At 40.6% G+C, this 19,490-nt stretch overlaps 1 protein-coding gene across 2 annotated transcripts in view; it reads left to right on the top strand.

Moving 5' to 3' along the window:
• The first annotated feature begins 2,975 nt into the window (after positions 1-2,975).
• GSN (gelsolin) overlaps positions 2,976-19,490 on the top strand; it is a 39,726-nt gene continuing 23,211 nt past the window's right edge. The window contains exons 1-6 of one of the 2 annotated variants that reach the window (XM_044664263.1): positions 3,163-3,182; positions 3,343-3,413; positions 5,138-5,342; positions 7,747-7,901; positions 16,131-16,292; positions 17,609-17,758. In XM_044664263.1, coding sequence (XP_044520198.1) covers positions 3,390-3,413; positions 5,138-5,342; positions 7,747-7,901; positions 16,131-16,292; positions 17,609-17,758 — 696 coding nt within the window. In that variant the 5' untranslated portion in view covers positions 3,163-3,182; positions 3,343-3,389. Of the gene's footprint in view, positions 3,183-3,342; positions 3,414-5,137; positions 5,343-7,746; positions 7,902-16,130; positions 16,293-17,608; positions 17,759-19,490 lie in introns of both variants that reach the window. The other variant, XM_044664262.1, reaches the window with a different exon arrangement.

Here is a 19,490-nt window from a genome sequence, read left to right as displayed (position 1 = left end):
AATGGGAGTAGAAACACTTGGATCCTGAAAAAGAAGTTGAATTTTGAGTAATGAGAAAATCACTGAAGGTCCTAGAGAACAGAGAATGAAAACTACCTCCCAACTCACTGCAAAGAGGTGGGAGGAGGTGCTATTTGGACAACATAATGTATCTATTGTAAGATATGGTTACTATATAGGAAACCTTTGTGTAAGTATTTTTCTTTTTCAATGTATCTCTCCCCTGGCTGTGTTAAAAATATAAAAGGCATCAGTAAGATATATTTAAGATTTAAAATGCATTTAAAATTAAATTAAATTGAAGTACATTTAAAATAAAATTTGAAAAAAGTTAAATTTTTTAAAAGGCTGGCTTGGGGAGATGGTAGAAATAGCACTGGGATAAGAAATCCAGGGAGACTATTAATAACTGTGCAATAGTGGGTAAGATGCTGAAAGTCTCTAAGTTTCAATTCATTCACCTTTAAAGAGAGGATAACCATAGGAGGTTGTTTGGAGGAGTCATTGAGATAATGTCTGTAAAATGCTATAAATGTCAGTCATCATTTCAGTATTACTAAGTACTTTACATGGGTGCCAAATTCCACTGATAAATAATGTGGGGATATAAAATCATTTCAAATGTAATCCTTGACCTCAAGGAATTTAAAGTCTAGTTTAGAATACAGGACATAGGGAGATATGATGATAGGGAGATTATCATGATACATAGTTTGTACTGACTACTCTTGACTGAGAAGACATGGGTTGGAACCTCTCCTCTGATGATTTCTGATTGTGATTCTGGCCAAGTCACTTCCCTTTCTGGAACATGAGTTTCATCATCTGCAAAACAAGGAAAAGAATACTGGTACCTTGTGCATTAAAACTTAATTAGATTATTGTGAGGGAGGAGTTTTGTAGACCTTAAAGAGCTATTAGAAATATGAACTGTTACCATACTGTTATTAATCTTGGAATGTTAGAGCTGAATAGAACCTCAGAGATCATTTCATCCAACTCTTTCATTTTACAGGAAAGGAAATAGGTCCAGAGCAGAGGGGTGGGAGGACAACGAGGAAAGGAAAATGCCCGAGTGAACTGTAACTTAAGAGGCTTCCTGGGGGTGAGGGTGGGAAAGAGGCATAGAGAGGTCTGGACCTAGTCAGGATACCCAGGTTCCATTCTCAGCTCTACCATTGGCTTTGTTACTGTCATCGTGGACAAAGATGCTATCTATTGGAATTCCAATTTCTACATCTGTTTAAATATATATATATATACACACACATATATGTGTATATATATATATGTGTGTGTGAGTGTATATATATATATATATGTATATACATATATATATATATAATTCTTTTACTGCTTACTTCATAGTTTTCAGAGCCAAAGAGGATCTTAAAGGCCATCTCAAGTGGCAGGGGTTCTTAACCTTTATTGTTAGTCATAGATCCCTTTGTCAACTTGGGTGAAACCAATTAATCTCTACATAAGAGAATAAGAATTTGTTGCTTATATTTATAATCGAAGGAAATACTAAAATTCAATTGGATGTTAGCGAAAATAAAGTTGTATTTTTTCTCATCCAAATCCATAGATCCTCTGAAATCTATAAAGAAAGTCTTTGAGGGTCCCTTGGGGTCCACAGACCCCAGGTTAAGAAACCCCGTTCTAGGGGCAATATAACAGTGCAAAGAGCATTGATTTAGGCAGAACAATTAGGTTCATATCTGTACTCTGTTGCTTACTACCTTTGTGACCTTGGGCAAGCTACCTTTATTTCTCAGTGCCACGTCTCAGTGTCGCTGTAAATTGAGGGTGATGGATTAAATGGCTCTGATTTCAATCAACAAATATTTCCTAAGAATTTACTCCATTCCAAACAATCTGCTATCACAGTCCACTTCTCAATCCTCCTTTCCTCCCTTTTTTATTCTTCAGATGAAGGAAATGAAGTCTAAAGACATGAAATAACTTGTTTGAAGTCAAACAGCTAAATTGTGACAGTAGTAAGTAGTAGCCCTGGTATTGGTACCCTGGCTTTGTGAATGCAAATTACTTAGTCTATATAACTCTTCATGGGGTGTTGGTAGGAGCAGAGGCACATGAGAGCACTTTGTAAATTGTAAAGGGCTACAGATACATATGCACAGGATTATTATTAGAGGTCACTAATGGAAAGGACTTGGTAGTAAAGTTCAGTTTCAAATGACCTATGCAAATCATTTCCTCTAATGAAATGAGCAATAAAACTTGTGCCCAATCTTACAACATTGTGAAGAAAGGAACAAAAACCTTAAAGTGCTATAGAAATGTGAACAATATTACCATTATTACTGATGGCAAAATGGAGAGAATAATCCCTGCCTTATTTCCCTCACTGGGGTCCTATGAGACTACAACATATATAAAGTGCACTGTAACCTAGCAAAAGACAATAAAGACATGGGCTATGTTCCTGCATGAGGTTGAAGGAAATGTGAGATGGCAACATTCAAGTAGAAAGAAATTAAACTTAGAATTAAAGGTTCTAGATTAAAATATGAACTGCCACAGACTAACTGTGGGGCTTGGATAAGTCACTTTCCCTCTTTGAGACTCACTTTCCTTTTGTGTAAAATGAGGAGTTTCAATTAGATGATCACTAAAGTTCCTTTCATGTCTAAACCCCATAGTTCTAAGGATGGTGTGGTGGGCCCTGGTCTCTTTCACTGAAAGACCCTTGGGGTCCCCTTCATGGGTCTGCCTAAACATGTCCTTCCTCCCCTGAAACCTCCCAGTGACTTAGCCCTGAAGTTCTCCCGGGAGCCCCATGCTTCATAAAAGGTCCAGGACTGGGTCAGGGAGGTCAGATTGAGGAGGGCCCTGGGTCCAGAGCCAGGTGGCAGCTGCTTTGGCTCTAGACTCACGTGGGGAGCTTGGGCGGGTCTCCCCTGTGGCTGGGCGGGCCTGGCCACCTTATATACTGGCCGGGCTGCTAGAGGCAGGAGGACGCAGCCAGCCTTCTCCCAGACTCTTTGCCTAACATTTCCTCACTCTTCCCACCGTGCCTGGCCACGGACATGGCCCGGGACTCTCTGATGCTGGCGGCCCTGGGCTGCCTTCTCCTGCGGGCAGGCTGTGGACATGCCGCTGTCACCCCAGGCTCGCTGGTCTCCTTGCTTACAGCCACCGTGGCGCTGTCCGCGGGGGTGAGTGCCTGGCGCCGGCATCCCCCGCTCTTCCCAGTCTGCTAGGGGGATGGATCTTCGCCGTTCGTGGGGGAGGGAGGCAGGGACAGAGGGAGAAGGGGGGAGGCTGGGGCAGTGAGCTTCCTGCCCTAAACAACCCCATTTAACTCTCTATTATAAGTTTTTTCAGATACAACGCTAGGAAAAGGGGCATAATTAAGGTCTATAATGGAAAAACTATTCTGTTGCTTTGTAAGTATGATTTCCGGTCGCGGTTTCAAGCTGGACCCCTCTTTCTCTCCCTTTGGCTGTTATACTGGGATATTTACTAATCGACAGCATCGCCTTTGGAAGTGCTCTTCTGCCTTCTTCAGCATAACCAACTGCTCACCTGCCGAGATCTTTCTTCTTCCTGGGGGCAGAGTAAATGGGTGCATGCGAAAAGTTTTCTCTCCCTCCCGTATCTCCAGCGCTGGGATGGACCCCGCCCCAGCAGACCCACAGATGGATTGATCCTGGGGCTGACCCACCTTTGTCCTCCGAGTTGGCAAACAGGATCAGGCTGTTTGCTGCTGGGGTGTGGGTGGGTCAATCCGGGAGGGGCTGTGTAGGACTTAAAAGTTGGGGATTTGTTCTGGTTGTGTGTGAAGGAGGTGGGGGAGGGGGGCAAGATTGTAGTGGAAGCAGGCTCAGCCTGGGTGGTCTCTCTAAGTTGTTGTTTGTGAGGTGTATGAAAGGCTACGCTTTCAAAATTTGTACTGGCCAATCCAGGATAACTGGTATCTGGAGAAAATGATGGAGAAAATGTAGCTGCTCTGGACATTCGGATTTTAGAGCTGAAAGAGACCTTTAGAACAGAGTCTATTAAAGCCTGGAATGGCCCTTAGAATGTAGAATGTTAGACTGTAGACAGCAGAACCTTAGAATGGAGGTTGTTAAAACATAGAAGGAGAAGGCTGACCTATTTCCAGCCCCTACATTTTACAGTGAAGAGAACAGACGCAGAGATATGAGGTGACTCGTCTAAGTCCCTCAGCTATTTAGTATCAAAGGTGTGTCCAGAACCTCGGTCCAATGCTCCTTAAAATATTACCATGCATTTGAGGCTAGACTTCAGAATGTTTGCTTGTTTTAAAAAAAGCTCCACCAAAAAGGAAGAAGAGAAATTCCATTTGACTCGCCTAAATGGCAGTTGAGAACTAAGAAATGGAGTTGGGCTGTGAAGTATAATTCTAGCCCCTAAATATTTAGGAAATATGAGACCCTAGAGTAAAAGGAAGAGAGATCATGGGTCCCTTAACTGATGGCAATGGGTTTTAAATGCAGCTTAATTCAGTTTTCTGCTTTTGTGCCCCATTGCTGCCTTAAGAGTCCAGAATTCAAGCAAACAGGAGTTGCCTGGTATCAAAAGAGGAGAATGGGAAAGTCAGTGGAGGATCAAGAAGGAAGAAAACTAAAGGAAGGATTCTGAAAGGGGGAATCTGAAAAGGACTTGGAGACAGGGCTCTGGGAGTCCTCCATATTCGGGAGTGGGGGAGAGAATGATGTGAATCAAAAAATTAAAAGTACAAGCTAGTACGCTCTCAGAAATAGAATATTAGAACACAGATCAGAGAATGTAATAGAACTAAAATACCCTCCTCATTTTATGGATGAGGAAACTGAGCCCCAGAAGAGAGGAAGTCACTGGTACAAAACTGATTAGTGGAAGAGCCAGAAATAGAGTCCACCCATCTTGTTTCTCATTACAGTAGAAATGTACTACAGAAATCTCAAATATTTCTAGGATACTGGTTGCAGAATACAAAAGAATAGATATTTCTCTCTGAGTCCTGTTTGAGATTTTAGTTTCTCACTGTGGGAGACCACTCCATCTTCATTTGAAATGGGCTCTGGTCCTGGAATATGAGGATTTTTGCTGAATTTACCCCTTCCTGGTACTTTTTCTTCAGTTCTCTTCATCATTTTTCCCCCAGCCTGTCAGCATGGTGGTGGAACATGCAGAGTTCCTGAAGGCAGGGAAGGAGCCTGGCCTGCAGATTTGGAGGGTGGAACAATTTGACTTGGTACCAGTACCCAAGAACCTGTATGGGGATTTCTTCACTGGTGATGCATATTTAATCCTGAACACTGTCAAACGACGGGATGGAAGCTTGCAGTATGATCTCCACTTCTGGCTGGGTAAGAAGCTAACCTTCCTTGTTTCCCCCCCACCCCACCCTTGAACTAAGCACCTACTCTACAGGGACTAAATGGCCAGAGGTCATCAAGAATATCATAGGGGAGGATTTCAACATAGGCTAGAAGTTTAGATTAAAGACCTCTAAGGTTTTTGCTAACCTTAACATTCTGTATTCTAAATAGTCTAACCTGGGTTAACATTCTTCATTCTAAAGTCCCTTTCAGTTCTGATGTTAAAATATAGCTAATTTAAAAATGATTCTAGGGGAGTGGTAGGGATAGACCTTAGAATAAATCTCCCTCCCAGTGTTTAGTATGATTGCCATCAACAAGAAATCCTGGCACCTTTATCAGAGGCAATGTCTCATTATCATTAATAATTCACAATAGTAATTAGAGTAGTTATCAGTAAAGAGAAGGAAGGACACAGGTGGTGATGAGGCTGAGAACTTGTGGCCTGGGGAACCATCAGGCCATGGGGTGAATTGTCTGACAGTGAAATCAGCACAGGGCTATTTAAAAAGATTGTCCTTTAACAATCACTCGACCAACAAGCATTTATTAAATATAAAACTGATCCATAGACATAATGATTTTGGGTCAGGAGTGTGGGATGCCAGGGAATAGGCAGCTGGCATCCCCTGAACCCAGGTTTATTTTGTTCTTGTCAGAAGAGACCTGTCAGGCCTTAATTAGAAAATTTGGGTTTGAATCGCAGTTTTGATACTTATTACCACTGTGACTACTTTACTCTCTGAACTTGTATTTCCCAATTCTAAAATGAGGCTATTCATCTCTTCTTGCCCATCTTCTGGAGTTATAGTGAGGCTTAATCAGTCAATCAATATGCATTTATTGTTGGGAATATAAATACAAAGAATGATTCAATCTCTACTCACAAGGAGTTACATTCTAATGTGATTCAAATAGAGACTCCAAGGAGGTGATCAAGAAGCAACCTGGTGTAGTAGAGAGCTGATGTTGGAGTTGAGAAGGCTGGGTTGAGTCTTGCCTTTGACACCTTGGGCAATAATTGTAGCTAATATTTACATGTCACTCTTGAAGGTTTACAAAGAGCTTCACAAATATTAACTCATTTTATCCTCATGACAACCCTGGGAAGATTTCATCTTCATTTTACAGATGAGGAAAGTAAGGCAGACAGAGGGTAAATGAGTTGCCTGGGATCACACAGCTTGCAAGAACAGTTCTTCCAGATTCCAGGGCCAGAGCTCTATCTACTGCACCACCTACCTGTTACTCAGTCTCCTTGAAGCTCAGTTTCCTCATCTGTAAAATGAGGGGGTTAGACTGGATGATCTTTTTGGTGCTCTAAATCTAGATCTTTGATAATTTTTTGCATGGCATACAGTTCTCCACAAATGTAGGAGATCATTGACTTCCTACATACTTCAGTTTGTTGTCAAGAGACTGTTTCTGGGATCCCCAGAAGCTTTAATTATGGGATCTTAGTGGGAATAACTGGAAGAGTTTATAATGTTTACTCAGGAGAAACACAGAAGAAATACAACTGCTTGAAGACATGGGCTTATGGGGATATTATTGGGGATGTAGACACTAAACGATAACTCTAGTCCAACTATCAATAATATGGAATTAGGTCTTAATCAATGATACATGTAAAACCCAGTGGAAGGGAGGAGAGGTAAGGGGGTTTGGGGGAGAGGGAAAGAACATGAAACATGTAACTATGGGAAAATATTCAAAATAAAAATTTTAAAAAATAATATTTACTCAGTTCATCCTTCTCCTTTTACAGACCAAGAAATGGGGGCCCAGAGAGGTGGATTGGAATAGATCATAACTAGGATCTTTTTCAGATTTCACATTCTAGGATTCTTTGTTGACCCCTGCAATTCAGAACACCTTCCTTTTCTAATTACATGTATCGATTTGTATTACTTTTCTTTACTCCACATGTATTTGCATATATACTTACTGTCTCCCCTGTTAGAAGTAAATGCCACCTACCTAGAGGTACTTGGGTAGCACAGTGGATAGAGTGCCAAGCCTGAAGTCAGAAGGATCTGGGTTCAAATTTGATCTCAGCCACTTCCTAGCATGTGACCCTGGGCAAATAAGTCTCTTAACCCCAATTATTTAGCCCTCACTGCTCTTCTAGCTTAGAACTGATACTTAGATAATTAGTATAGATTCTAAGACAAAAGATTAGGATTTTTGAAAAATGCCAATTCCTTGAGAATAAGGATTATTTCATTCTTTGTATCTCTCTCCCCAGCACCTAGCACAGTGACTGGTATACGTTAGTCACTTAATCAAAATTTGTTGACTGATGATTGATTCTGGAAGGGGCAGTAATTAACCCAAGATCACAGCTAGTTTTGGCAAAGCTAACAATAATTGTGCTTTCCCCCCTTCCCAGGGAATGAATGTACTCAGGATGAGAGTGGTGCTGCTGCCATCTTCACTGTCCAGATGGATGACTACCTTCATGGAAAAGCAGTTCAGCACCGAGAAGTCCAGGGCTTTGAATCTCAAACGTTCCTCGGTTACTTCAAATCTGGCATAAAGTACAAGGTAAGCATTGTTTGGGATTAGAAACATCTTCTTCCCAACGTCAGAATGACCTGCTGGTAGTTAGCAGGCTTGTTTTCCTTATCAAACAAATGAGGAAGTTAGAAGAGGTGATTTCTCAAGTCCTTTGAAGTTTCAATAGTTCTATTTTGTTTTCCACTCTTGCTCATACATTCTGGGATTTAGAGTATCTCTGGCTCCATCCCCCCACCAGGTATTGTTAGGGATACGAGGAGGTAGAAATGGGCTTTTCCAGGTGATAGACTGTTGTTGGCTGTTTCTGTGGAGGGAGTTGAAGGAAACTTAGCCTCGAACAAACCTGGTCTTGGTGAAAGAGATGGCTGGCTCAGAGCCGGCGAACTGTTAAATGTGAGCAAACCACTTTTAGTGTCTCTGAGGGGAACCTGACCTTGATTCTGATTCATTTACACATTATTTCTCAAGATCTCTCTCACAAAGAGTTACTTGTTACCCAAGAGCCCCTGGAGAACCTCTGATTTTGGATGAATTTTCTCCTTAGCAACAGGCAACTCTGTTGTGTTCTTACTTCTCTTATTTAAAAGAAAGAAAGAAACTCGAACTTGAACTTGACCCAGGTTCTGGGTCTCCCAGGCTCCAGACAGCTCTTTCCTTTGGCTTAGCTCATTCCCAGCTGGGGTTGAATAACCCTCCTAAATGGGGCCAAAGGCTTGGATTTTTCATTATGTGGAGGGGGTGAGGGTGGTGGAGACTGAGGGTGTAGAGGGAGTAGCACTAGCTTAGGAATTAGAGGCCAGGGTTTCCAGCATTTAGATAACTCTGGGTAAATGACTTCACCTCAGTTCAGCATCATCTAACAAATGAGGATGATCATTGTTTCCTTGCCTACCTCAAGAGGAATTTTGTGAGGATAAAATGAGATGATGGATAGGAAAGGCCTTTAAACTTCTAAAGAAACACAAGGGATTATTATGTGGGTGATCACAAAGGACTGGGTGTGTTTTCCCTAGATGCTTCTGGGAGGGGCAGAACATTGGGAAATTGGCTTAAAAGTCTTATTGTATTTTGCAGATAGGAATTTGTAGGTGTGAGATTTGAATGTGGATCTTGGCTCTGCTACTTCCTGGTTATATGATTTTTGTGTAAATCACTTCCCCTCTCTGGGGAATTTCTGAGGCTAGGTTTTTTTGTTGTTGTTGTTTGTTTGTTTGTTTGTTTTGTGCTGGCAAATTCGATAATTTCCTTTAAAAGAGAGAATTCAGATACACATGTGGAGATTTGGCTAGATCCAACCCCAGGGATTAGAAAGAAGCTACAGGTTTTATAATGTTTCAAGAAAGAAGAGAGAGGGTTTCTGGGATTGGGCAACAAGGGAGAGACTTCTGCCCAACAACAAGAGATGTTCTTCAGCAAACTAGGATGTGATAACATGGAATGAGGCCAAATTTGAACCCAGGACCTCCTGGCTCTATGGCTTGGCTCTCTATCTATAGAGCCACCTACTTAGCTGCCTCATAATTACATTTTAATCTGGTTATGGCCATACTATGAACAGCAAGTTCGACATCTCTGATCTAGATAATATTTTCCAATTTCAACATGCTATAAATTTGAAAACCAGTTATATGAAGATAAAGATGGAACTCCATATGAGATCATCTGAGATATATAATATTTATTGATATAAAATAAGATGTTTTATTTATTATAATTTGATTTTATAATATATTATTTATTAGTATTGTTGTTTGGATGTTTTCAGTAGTCTCCAACTCATTGTGTCCCCATTTGGAATTTTCTTGGCAAAGAAAAATCTGGAATGGTTTGCCATTTCCTTCTTTAGCTCATTTTATGGATGAAAAAACTGAGGCAAACAGATTTAAGATGAGTCTTCCTGACTGCAGGCTTGGCACTTTATCTGCTATACCACCTAGCTGCTCTACTTATTAGAATTAATCTAAGATTAATAAATATTTGTTGTCAGATGTTAATGAGTTGAATAAAGTAGGCATATTTAGCCTAAAGAGAAAAGACTTAGAGGAGATATGACAGTGGTCTGTATGGGTCTGACAAGTAGAAAAGGAAGCAGATTTGTTTATCTTGGCTGCAGAAGGCAGAATTCATCTTAATAAACATTTGTTAATGTTTGTTATGCTGTTATTATTGTTTTGTTGGGTTTTTTTCAGTCATGTTCAATTCTTCATGATCTCTTTTTGGGGTTTTCTTGATAAAGATACTGAAGGGGCTTGCCATTTCTTTCTCCAGCTCACTTTACAGATGGGGAAACTGAGGCAAACACAAAATTACTCTTGCCCAGGGTCAAACAGCTAATAAATGTCTGAGGCCAGATTTGAACTTAGGAAGTCTGGTTTCAGGCCTGGCACTCTGTTCTGAGCTCTATTATCCAGCTGCCCCTACTATATGCTAAGCACTGGCCCACTCTTTACAAAGGCAGGCAATTTCCTTTGCAACATACATGTCAGTCAGTTATCAAGTCTCTGCTTAAAGTCTTTAAGTGAAGGAAAATCTCTAGTCTCAAACTACAGTGATAAAACTAGAATCCCAAAGGAAGAATGGAAACTGGAGATAATAGAGGAGAGGACACTGAACCAGAAATCAGGAGCCCTTAGGTAGTCAGGAAAATAGCTAGCTGTGTGATCTTTGGAGGAGTCACTCAGTCTTAGGCCTCAGTGCCTAAATGTGCCAAATGAAGAGATAAATAGCTAACCAAACTACCTGTCAGAATGATAGCTCAAGTGGTGGGAATGCTGGGGTTAAAGTTAGAGGATCTGGGTTTCCAATCCTGGATCTCCTTTTACTCTCTCTGTTACCTTAGACAAGTCATTTAACCTTTATAGACCTTGATTTCTCAAATGCAAAATGAAGGGTTTAGACTAGATGACACCTAAGGTCCCCTCTGGCCCTAAATATAAGAAGTTGGACTAGATTACCTCTACTGGCTTTTCTAGGTCTGTGATCAGAGGAGAGGGCCAGGGAGTGATTGTCCAGGAATGGACCTCAACTTTGATAGATAATAAAGATTTGAAAGGAAATGGTCTGGGTTTTTTTTAGAGTGGTTCTTTTATGAAAAATAATTAAGTTACATATTTAATTAGTGTTTTAGCTACCAAATACTTCACATACATTCTACACAAACTTGTGAGACAGGATAGTGTATTATTATTACCATTTTACAGATGAGAAAACTGAGGCTCAAAGAGGTGGAAATGATTTGCCATAGATAACATAGCTAGTAAGTGGCATAGCTTGGATTTCTAATCTTCTAAGTTCTATACTCTTTCTACTGCATATAGCAGGAACATAGTGGTCCAAAATGGAGCTGTGTTCTGCTATTTGCAAGCCTTCTTAAGTCTCTTAGTTCTCCTGGCAATAATAGGAAAATGCACCAGGCTGGATTCCTTCATAAATTATAGATCCCAAAGGAGCAGAGTATTATGTAAGACTTGATGCAAGACTTGCCTCTCTGAAAGGCTCCACAGAGCTGCAAACAAACAGAAGGGAAGCAATTGTGTCCTGGCCTAGGCTACAGAGAGGGGTAGGGAAAGATGCTGTAAAGCCACTGGAAACAGAACCATAGAAAGCTAGAGTTGCCAAGAAAACCTTTATTGTCTCCCAGTTGCCTATGGAATAACAAAAACTGCTCAGTGAGACCTTTAAGACCCTTCCCAGGCTCACAAACTTGCTCCAACTCACCTTTCCAGTCTAAACTCACCTTGCTCTTCATACATGTTTGCTTCCAGCCAAGCTGGTCTTACTGGCTAGTTCCTAAAATCAACATGTTGTCTCCTGCCTCAATGCACTGGAATAGGAGAAGCTATGCCCGTAATGCATTCCTTTATCACCTCTGTGTTTTGGAATTAATCTCGTCTTTCAAGGCTCAGCTCATTACCTCTCTCATACAGTTTTCCCTAATTCTCTTCCTCCTCCAAATGATCTCTCTCCCCCCACATTTTCAAAGAATAATTTTTCTGGATCTCTCCTTTGTGCCACTCATGACAGTCTTATTTTTTAAAGACCTTTGGCCTTCTGTCTTAGAATCAATATAAAGTATCCATTCCAAGGCAGAAAAGTGGTAAGAGCTTGGCGATTGGGGTTAAGTGCTACGGATTACACAGCTAATGGGTATCTGAGGCTAGATTTGAACCCAGGAATCTCTAGGTGTGGCTCTCCATCCATTGAGTCATCTAGTTGCTCCAACAGTTTACTTTTAAATTAAACTCAGCTAGGGGGCAGCTGGGTAGCTCAGGGGAGTGAGAGTCAGGCCTAGAGACAGGAGGTCCTAGGTTCAAACCCGGCCTCAGCCACTTCCCAGCTGTGTGACCCTGGGCAAGTCACTTGATCCCCATTGCCCACCCTTACCAATCTTCCACCTATGAGACAATACACCGAAGTACAAGGGTTTAAAAAAAAAAAAAAGTAAAAATAAATAAATTAAACTCAGCTGTTCATAGGTTCTATCCCTCTTCAGGGGAATGTGAATTCCTTGAAGCCAGGAATGATTTTTTTCCCCTTCTTTTTCTCTGGCACTTAGCACCATGCCTTACACATAGATCCTTTTAAGTTTAATAACTTCTTGTTCAACAAATGACAATAGAACATAGCTCGTAGACCTGGGAGGGACCTTACAACACAGTATTAGAACTTAGAATGTTCGTAGAAAACCAAACATTAGAGTGAAAAGACATCTTAGTACGCAGAATGTTAGAGTTTAAAAGATCCCAAGAATTTCCCCAATCCAATACCCTCATTTTGCAGAAGAAGAAACTGAAGCCCAGACATCAATCAACAAGCCTTTATTAATCATTTACTATATGCCAGACACTGTGTTTAGGAGTAGGGATAGAAAAGAAAAGCAAAACCAGCATTTTTCCTCAAGGATGATACATTCTAATGGGACATACAATATAAGCGTAATTATACAAGATTCATACAGAGCAGATACCAGGTAACCTTAGAGGGGAAAGGACTAGCAGTTGGCAGGGGTGGGGAGGGCTGTGGGGTGAGCGAGCCTCTAATTGGAAGTGGCTCTTGAGCTGAGTTTTAAAGAAAGCCATGGATTCTCTGAGGTGGAAGTCAGGAGGGACAGCATTCCAGGTATGGGGGACAGTCAGTACACAGCCTGGGAATTAAGAAATGGAGTGGTGTGTGTGAGAAACAGCAAGCACGCCGCTATGGCTGGACCGTAGAGTATGGAGAGGGAGAGAGAATGTGTTAAAATAATAGAAAGGTAGAAAGGAATCAGATAGCAAAGGATGTTTAATGCCAAACAGAAGGGTTTTTATTTGACTTATATTTGATAGTAGAGGTAGTATCATTGGAGTTTATTGAGGAGAGAGGCTGACAGAAATGAACAGTTCTGAAGCCGTGCGTAGTAGGATAGATTGGAATGGGGAAAGATTCAAAGCAGGGAATTCAATTGAAAGATTATTGAAGAGGTTCAGGCAAGATGTTATAAGGGTATGGGCTAGGGTGTAGCTGTATGTGTGGAGATGAGGGGATATATGCAAGAAATGTCATAGAGACAATTGGATAAATAGATCTGGGAATCATTGACAGAGCTGATCTCATTATCAAGTGAGAGAGTACAGAGAAAAGAGAATAGTGGGACCAAGAGAGGCCACTGGGGGCCTTAGATGAATATCTGTAAAGACTGTGAAGGAACAATCAGACAAAAGTGGAGGGAGAACCAAGAGAGAGCAGAGTCTCAAAAACCCAGAGAGTATCTAGGAAAAAAAACCAAAAAAACCAAGAGTCTCAAATGCTAATGAGAGGTTTTTTTTTTTTTTTTTTTTTTTTTAAGGATCAAGATTAGGGGTGAGGAGCCCTTAGTTTTGGCAATTGAAATTATCGGTAACTTTGGAAAAAAGCAGTTTTAATTGAACAATAAAGTTGGATGCTAGATTTCAGAGGATTTAGAATAGTGTGAGGGAAGAGGAGAGCTTTTTAAGGATTGGGAAAACATAGGCATGCTTAGAGGCAGCAATGAAGAAACTATAGATTGGGAGAGACTGAAAATTAGTGGGGTTGATGGTAATCTACTGGGGAAGATCAAGGGTATATGAAGAGGAAATGACTTAACAAACAGAAGAGCCATCTCATTATCACAGAATGAAGGAGGTAGTGGAGAAATATAACATATTAGATGTAAGATGAGGAAGAAAGGGGGGTAAAGCTCATAAGGCAGCTCAGTAGCAGCAAAATCTGGAACCTCTCCAAGAATTCTCTAAAATAAAGAAGAAAAAGGGAACTCATATGAATGTTCTCAATTTATTTTATTTTATCTTTTAAATCATTACCTTCTATCTTAGTATCCATTCTAAGACAGAAGAACGACAAGGGCTAGGCAATCAGGGTTAAGTGACCTTACCCAGGGTCACATAATTAGGAAGTGTCTGAGGCCAGATTTGAACCTGGGTCCTCCTAGCTCCAGACCTGGTGCTCTTTCAACTGTGCTACCTAGCTACTGTCTCTGTTCTCAGTTTTTAAAGTGAAGTATGAGATGGGGTCCTTAGCTGAAAGAATGGGAAAAGGGGATGCTATGGGAGGATTGAGGAGAAAGAAGAAGACTGGGAATCAAGATGAGTAGGGAGATTTCCTTGCAGCAGTTGAGATTAGCTAACAAATTCTCAATGAGCCTTCCTAAGAACGATTTTGTAATTTTCTGCAGTTCTGTTCAGTAGCACTTGAGTAGGAACAAAGGAGGGTGGATAGTGGGAGTAATCTAGGATTTTGATTTGGGCAGGTATGAACAATGATAGAACAAAGGAATGGGATTCAAGGGTAGAAGTTACTGAGTTGTTGAACTAGTTCACTAAGGGAAGAGAAGATTGAGAAAGGGAGAGTTTAGTCAGAAAAGGATTATGACCTAGGATACTACTGAAAGATGGAGGGATTGGAGGTTATGGAGAGAATGATGAGGAGGTTTAGGAGGAATAAAGAAGAAGAGGTGAAAAGATAAAATATACTAGTGTGAAAGAAATTGGGATCTAACCCTCCCCTTCTTTCTCTTCCTCTTAGTAGCTCCCAATTATTTCTCAGATCAGATAGAGACTCCTCTGATGGTACTGAAAGTAGCTTCACCATATAATTCCAGTCTATTCTTCTTGGCTCTTTTTTATATTGCTCTTCTTTACATACGCAGTGTTCTACTTACCTTCTTGTATGTATGACATCCAATATCCTGGCTTTATGTGCTTGCAAAAACTGTCCCTCCTAATTCCTCTCTTCACCTACTTCTTGGAACCTCTTTTACCCTTCAGTTTCAAGTCCCATCTCCTTCAGGAGATTTTTTTCTGATTTCCCCTTTTAGTTGTTCCAGCCACCCTATCATTTTATATTTATTTTGCCTATATCTTGTATTTACTTATCTGTGAAAATGTAGTAACCCTTCAGTAGAATGCAAACTCCTCAAGGACAGTGTTTGTCTTACTTTGTTTTTTGTGTCCCTAGTACTTGGTAGGTACTTAATAAATGTTCATTGATTGGTAGTAAGTTGCAGAGCTCCTATTTCAACCCAGGTTCTCTGACTTCAAATCAAGCAGTGTTTTATCCACCATACTATAAGGATGTATAGCATTTATTCATGGCACTATAAACCACAACAGTCATGGCTTAGTAACAATTTAGATTTATAGAGCATTTTGATTGCAACCCTATGAGGTAGACAATATTAGTATCTCCATTTTATACATGAGAAAACTAAGGCTCAGAATGGTTAAGTGAATGGCCAAAGGTCAAGTGTAGTTAATAGCAGAGCTGGAATCCAAACCCAGGTCATCAGATTCTAAATCTAGTGTCCTTTCTATTATGCCATGTTCCCTCCCTCCCTCCCTTCCTTCCTTCCTTCCTTCCTTCCTTCCTTCCTTTCTTCCTTCCTTCCTTCCTTCCTTCCTTCCTTCCTTCCTTCCTTCCTTTCCCTTCTCCTCCATTTTCCTCACTAAAAAATACGTTTAGGTAGCTAATATTATTATCTCCATTTTATTGATGAGGAAACTGAGTCTCAATGAGGTTAAATGACTTGTCTAAGGCCACATAACTAGTAAGTGTAATAAGGCAGATGGGTTGCATCTTTAAAATTTTGTAATATAAAATTTTGTAATGAGAATTCCTATGAGAAAATTTGGGGATTAAAAAGATAGTGGAGGCCGCAGACCCTTCTGTTCAGTTCTCCTTGGCCTTCTGTACTTTTCCCCCAAGAAGTAATTTTTTTCATGCTTCCCCTCTATCTTATAGAAAGGTGGTGTGGCTTCTGGCTTCAAGCACGTTGTGCCCAATGAGGTTTCTGTGCAGAGACTGTTCAAGGTGAAAGGACGTCGAACAGTCCGGGCCACAGAGGTACCTGTCACATGGGATAGCTTCAACAACGGCGACTGCTTCATCCTTGACTTGGGGAATGTAAGTGTCCTTCTCAGCCCTCACTGCTTCCATCTATCACCCCATTTGTTGCTGAGTCCTTTCCTTAAGACACCTGTATTTCAAGGTACAAGTGCCGTGTGCTCTCAGCTGGCTTTTCCCAAAGGCTTTGTCACTGTAGGGCTTGAGCTTATTGCAGATAAGTAGGACATGACTATGTCCTCACCCACCTATAAAGAGAGCCAGACACATTCACATCAGTATAAGCATTCACATACCTGCAAACAGCCAAGCCTATGTAGACCCTGGTACATGGACATATATACAAGAAAATATGTGCATGCATGGATGTGCTTAGCATCATCATCATCATCATCATCATCATCATCATCATCATCATCACCATTTTGACTGGATGTATGATTTCATTGGCATGAGGAATTCCCAATAAAAAAAATCTCCTCTGCTAATGTATACCAATAGAGAAAACACATGTTTAGACATGCATATATTACATGGGAGTTATATGCTCACATGTCAACCTATGCCTATTATGTATATATGTACATATATACATACATACACACAGATATATAATATACCTCTTATGCCAGCACACAAATATGGACCCAGATGTAGGCATATGTGCTTGTAAATTTTTATCTTTCTTTGTACACAAAAATTCTTAGCATTCATTTTTTAAAATTTTGAGTTCCAAATTCTCTCTTTCTCTCTTTCTCTTCTCTATTTCCCTCCTTGAGAAGGGGAGCAATTTGATATAGATTCTATATGTGCAGTCATGCAAAATATTTCCATATTAACCATGTTGCAAAACAAAACACAGACCGAAAAACCCAAGAATAATAAAGTAAAAAAAGTATGCTTTGATTTGCATTCAGTCTCCATAAGTTCTTCCTCTGGAGGGAATAACATTTTTATCCATATATTCTTCAGAAATGTCTTGGATCATTGTAATCCTGAGAATGGGTGAAGTCATTCACAATTGATCATTGTATAATATTATGATGACTGTGTCCAGTGTTCTCCTGGTTCTGTTCATTTCACTTTGCATCAGTTCATTTAAATCTTCCCAGATTTTTCTGAAAATGTCTTCCTGAAAGTATCTTTGTATAATACAGGTACAATGTATGCCCATTCTTCTTGCACAATACAGGGATGTGCCTCCATATGTGAACACCTGGATCTTCCTGTGTGTTTTCACATGCAACTTGAGTTTTGCTTGTATTTCTTGCTCTTGAGATAGCAGAGAGAAGGTTGGCACAACTAACTTCTCCTGCTCTTGTACCTGAGTTTGCTGATATGACTGTGAAGCTTTATGTTTGGTCTGTGCCTTGCAGGACATCTACCAGTGGTGTGGCAGTAGCAGCAACCGTTTTGAGAGACTCAAGGCCACCCAAGTGTCCAAGGGCATCCGGGACAATGAGCGGAGTGGCCGGGCCAAGGTGCACGTTTTAGAGGAGGGAGCTGAGCCTGAGAAGATGCTCCAGGTGAGCCTCCTAACTTGTTATTGTCATTTGATACATAATGAAATGGGTGTTGTGACAGAGACAGACAGCCAGACAGCCAGAGAGAAAGAGAGCGAGAGAAAGAGAAAGTGTGTGTAGATTGGTTTAATGTTGCCTTTTAGCTTTTGTCCCTGTGGTCACTGTAGAGCAACCATATTTCCCAGGGACTATCTTTTAGACAGTTTGACTTCATCTCAAAGCTGTGTATTTTTTAGGATTACTGACTGTAAATCCACCTGTATTTTGGTACATGATAGGACTATGAGCCTCATATTTTGGTGCACTGCTCTGTGAGGTGTAAAAATAAAATGGGTGAGCACCCAAATAAAGGACAAAGGACTAGAAAATAAAGTTTCAAAATTGTTTCTAGATACTTTTGATAGATATCAAAAGTATCTTCATTGGTAAATGAAGTGAAGCTCAAAGATGAACTTCCCTTCAGGGCCAGGCGCAAGAAACACTAAAGAAACTCTTGTTTATGAAAAATAAACTATTTATTTAAATATATATAAGGGAAAAAGAATTTCTAATTCTAAGGGATTCTAACTCCTCCCAAATAAATTCCCAGGTCCCGCAAGGAACTGCTTCTCCTGTGGTTCATAGGCTACGCTAATCTTCCCTGATCTAACTAACTCAATTTATACTATTATAAATAAACCTAACCACTATAACTCTTAACTTCACCTTTAAGTTACAAAGATAACCAAGACTGGCTGGTTGAGTCTCCACAAGAATCAGGTTAGGATTCTGAGCCTTAATGGTCTCAGAGTCCAAACCAAAGACCAGGTTTTGTTTGGTCTTTTCAGCGTTTAACCAATCTATAATCAGTAACAGATAAATGAATAGTGTTTCCTAAGTTGGAAAAGAAAACACTCCACTCCTTCAAGTCTTTTCACCCAGACAGAGACAGAGAGAGGCAAAGATGTTACCTTCTCTAGCCCTGAGAGAGAAAGAACCTGCATGTGGCTCTGGAGTGCCACACCCAGAGCATGTAACTGTCATAGAAATAATGGTTATAACTGCCACCAGTTTAAATTAACACTCTCTCTCAGCCCTGTTTGAAACTGCAATTCTTCCTCAAGCCAGCTTCTCTACTTCTTATCTTTAAACTAATAAAACAATACTTATTTTCTAATATCATCCTTATAGGGGACATCATTTAGATGCCCTGTCTAGTAGGGTGAGACAAGCTCCCTAAAATGTTTCCTTTCCCAAAGAGACCATACCTTGGGGTTCTGGCTGGTGTTTTAGGGCCTTTTTGCTTCTTCCTTCTCATAATGGAAAGGCCTATATATTAAGAGGACTGTAATACATATATGTGCTTGGCCTTAGTGTCTAATGTCCAAGTGGGAAGAATCTAGAGATGTAGCTATTAGTATTCAGCCTTTGGTCCCCCTCCCACTAGCAAGGGGAAGAACCAACATAACCATGCAGAGAGGAGGCTTTGGGGGAAACCTCACAGGATTTCAGAGTGGGATGGGGCCTTGGAGGATTATCCCAGATAAATGATTCCTCACCTTCCTTTTGAAATCCTCTGGTGATATTGAACTCTCAACTTCCTGAAACAGCCAATCCACTCTCTGATTGTAAGGAACTTTTCCCTGATGTCCCTCTTCCTCTTGGAACCTTGTACTCATCCCTCCTAGTTCTGTTCAACTCAAGCTGTTCCATCTGAGGATCTGAGCCATCCACACCTGGTAACTGGGAGCCTCCC

Source organism: Gracilinanus agilis, chromosome 2 (assembly GCF_016433145.1).
Source record: "Gracilinanus agilis isolate LMUSP501 chromosome 2, AgileGrace, whole genome shotgun sequence".
NCBI lineage: Eukaryota > Metazoa > Chordata > Mammalia > Didelphimorphia > Didelphidae > Gracilinanus > Gracilinanus agilis.
Note: the sequence above shows the minus strand (reverse complement) of the source record. Positions and strands in the feature narration are given on the sequence as shown.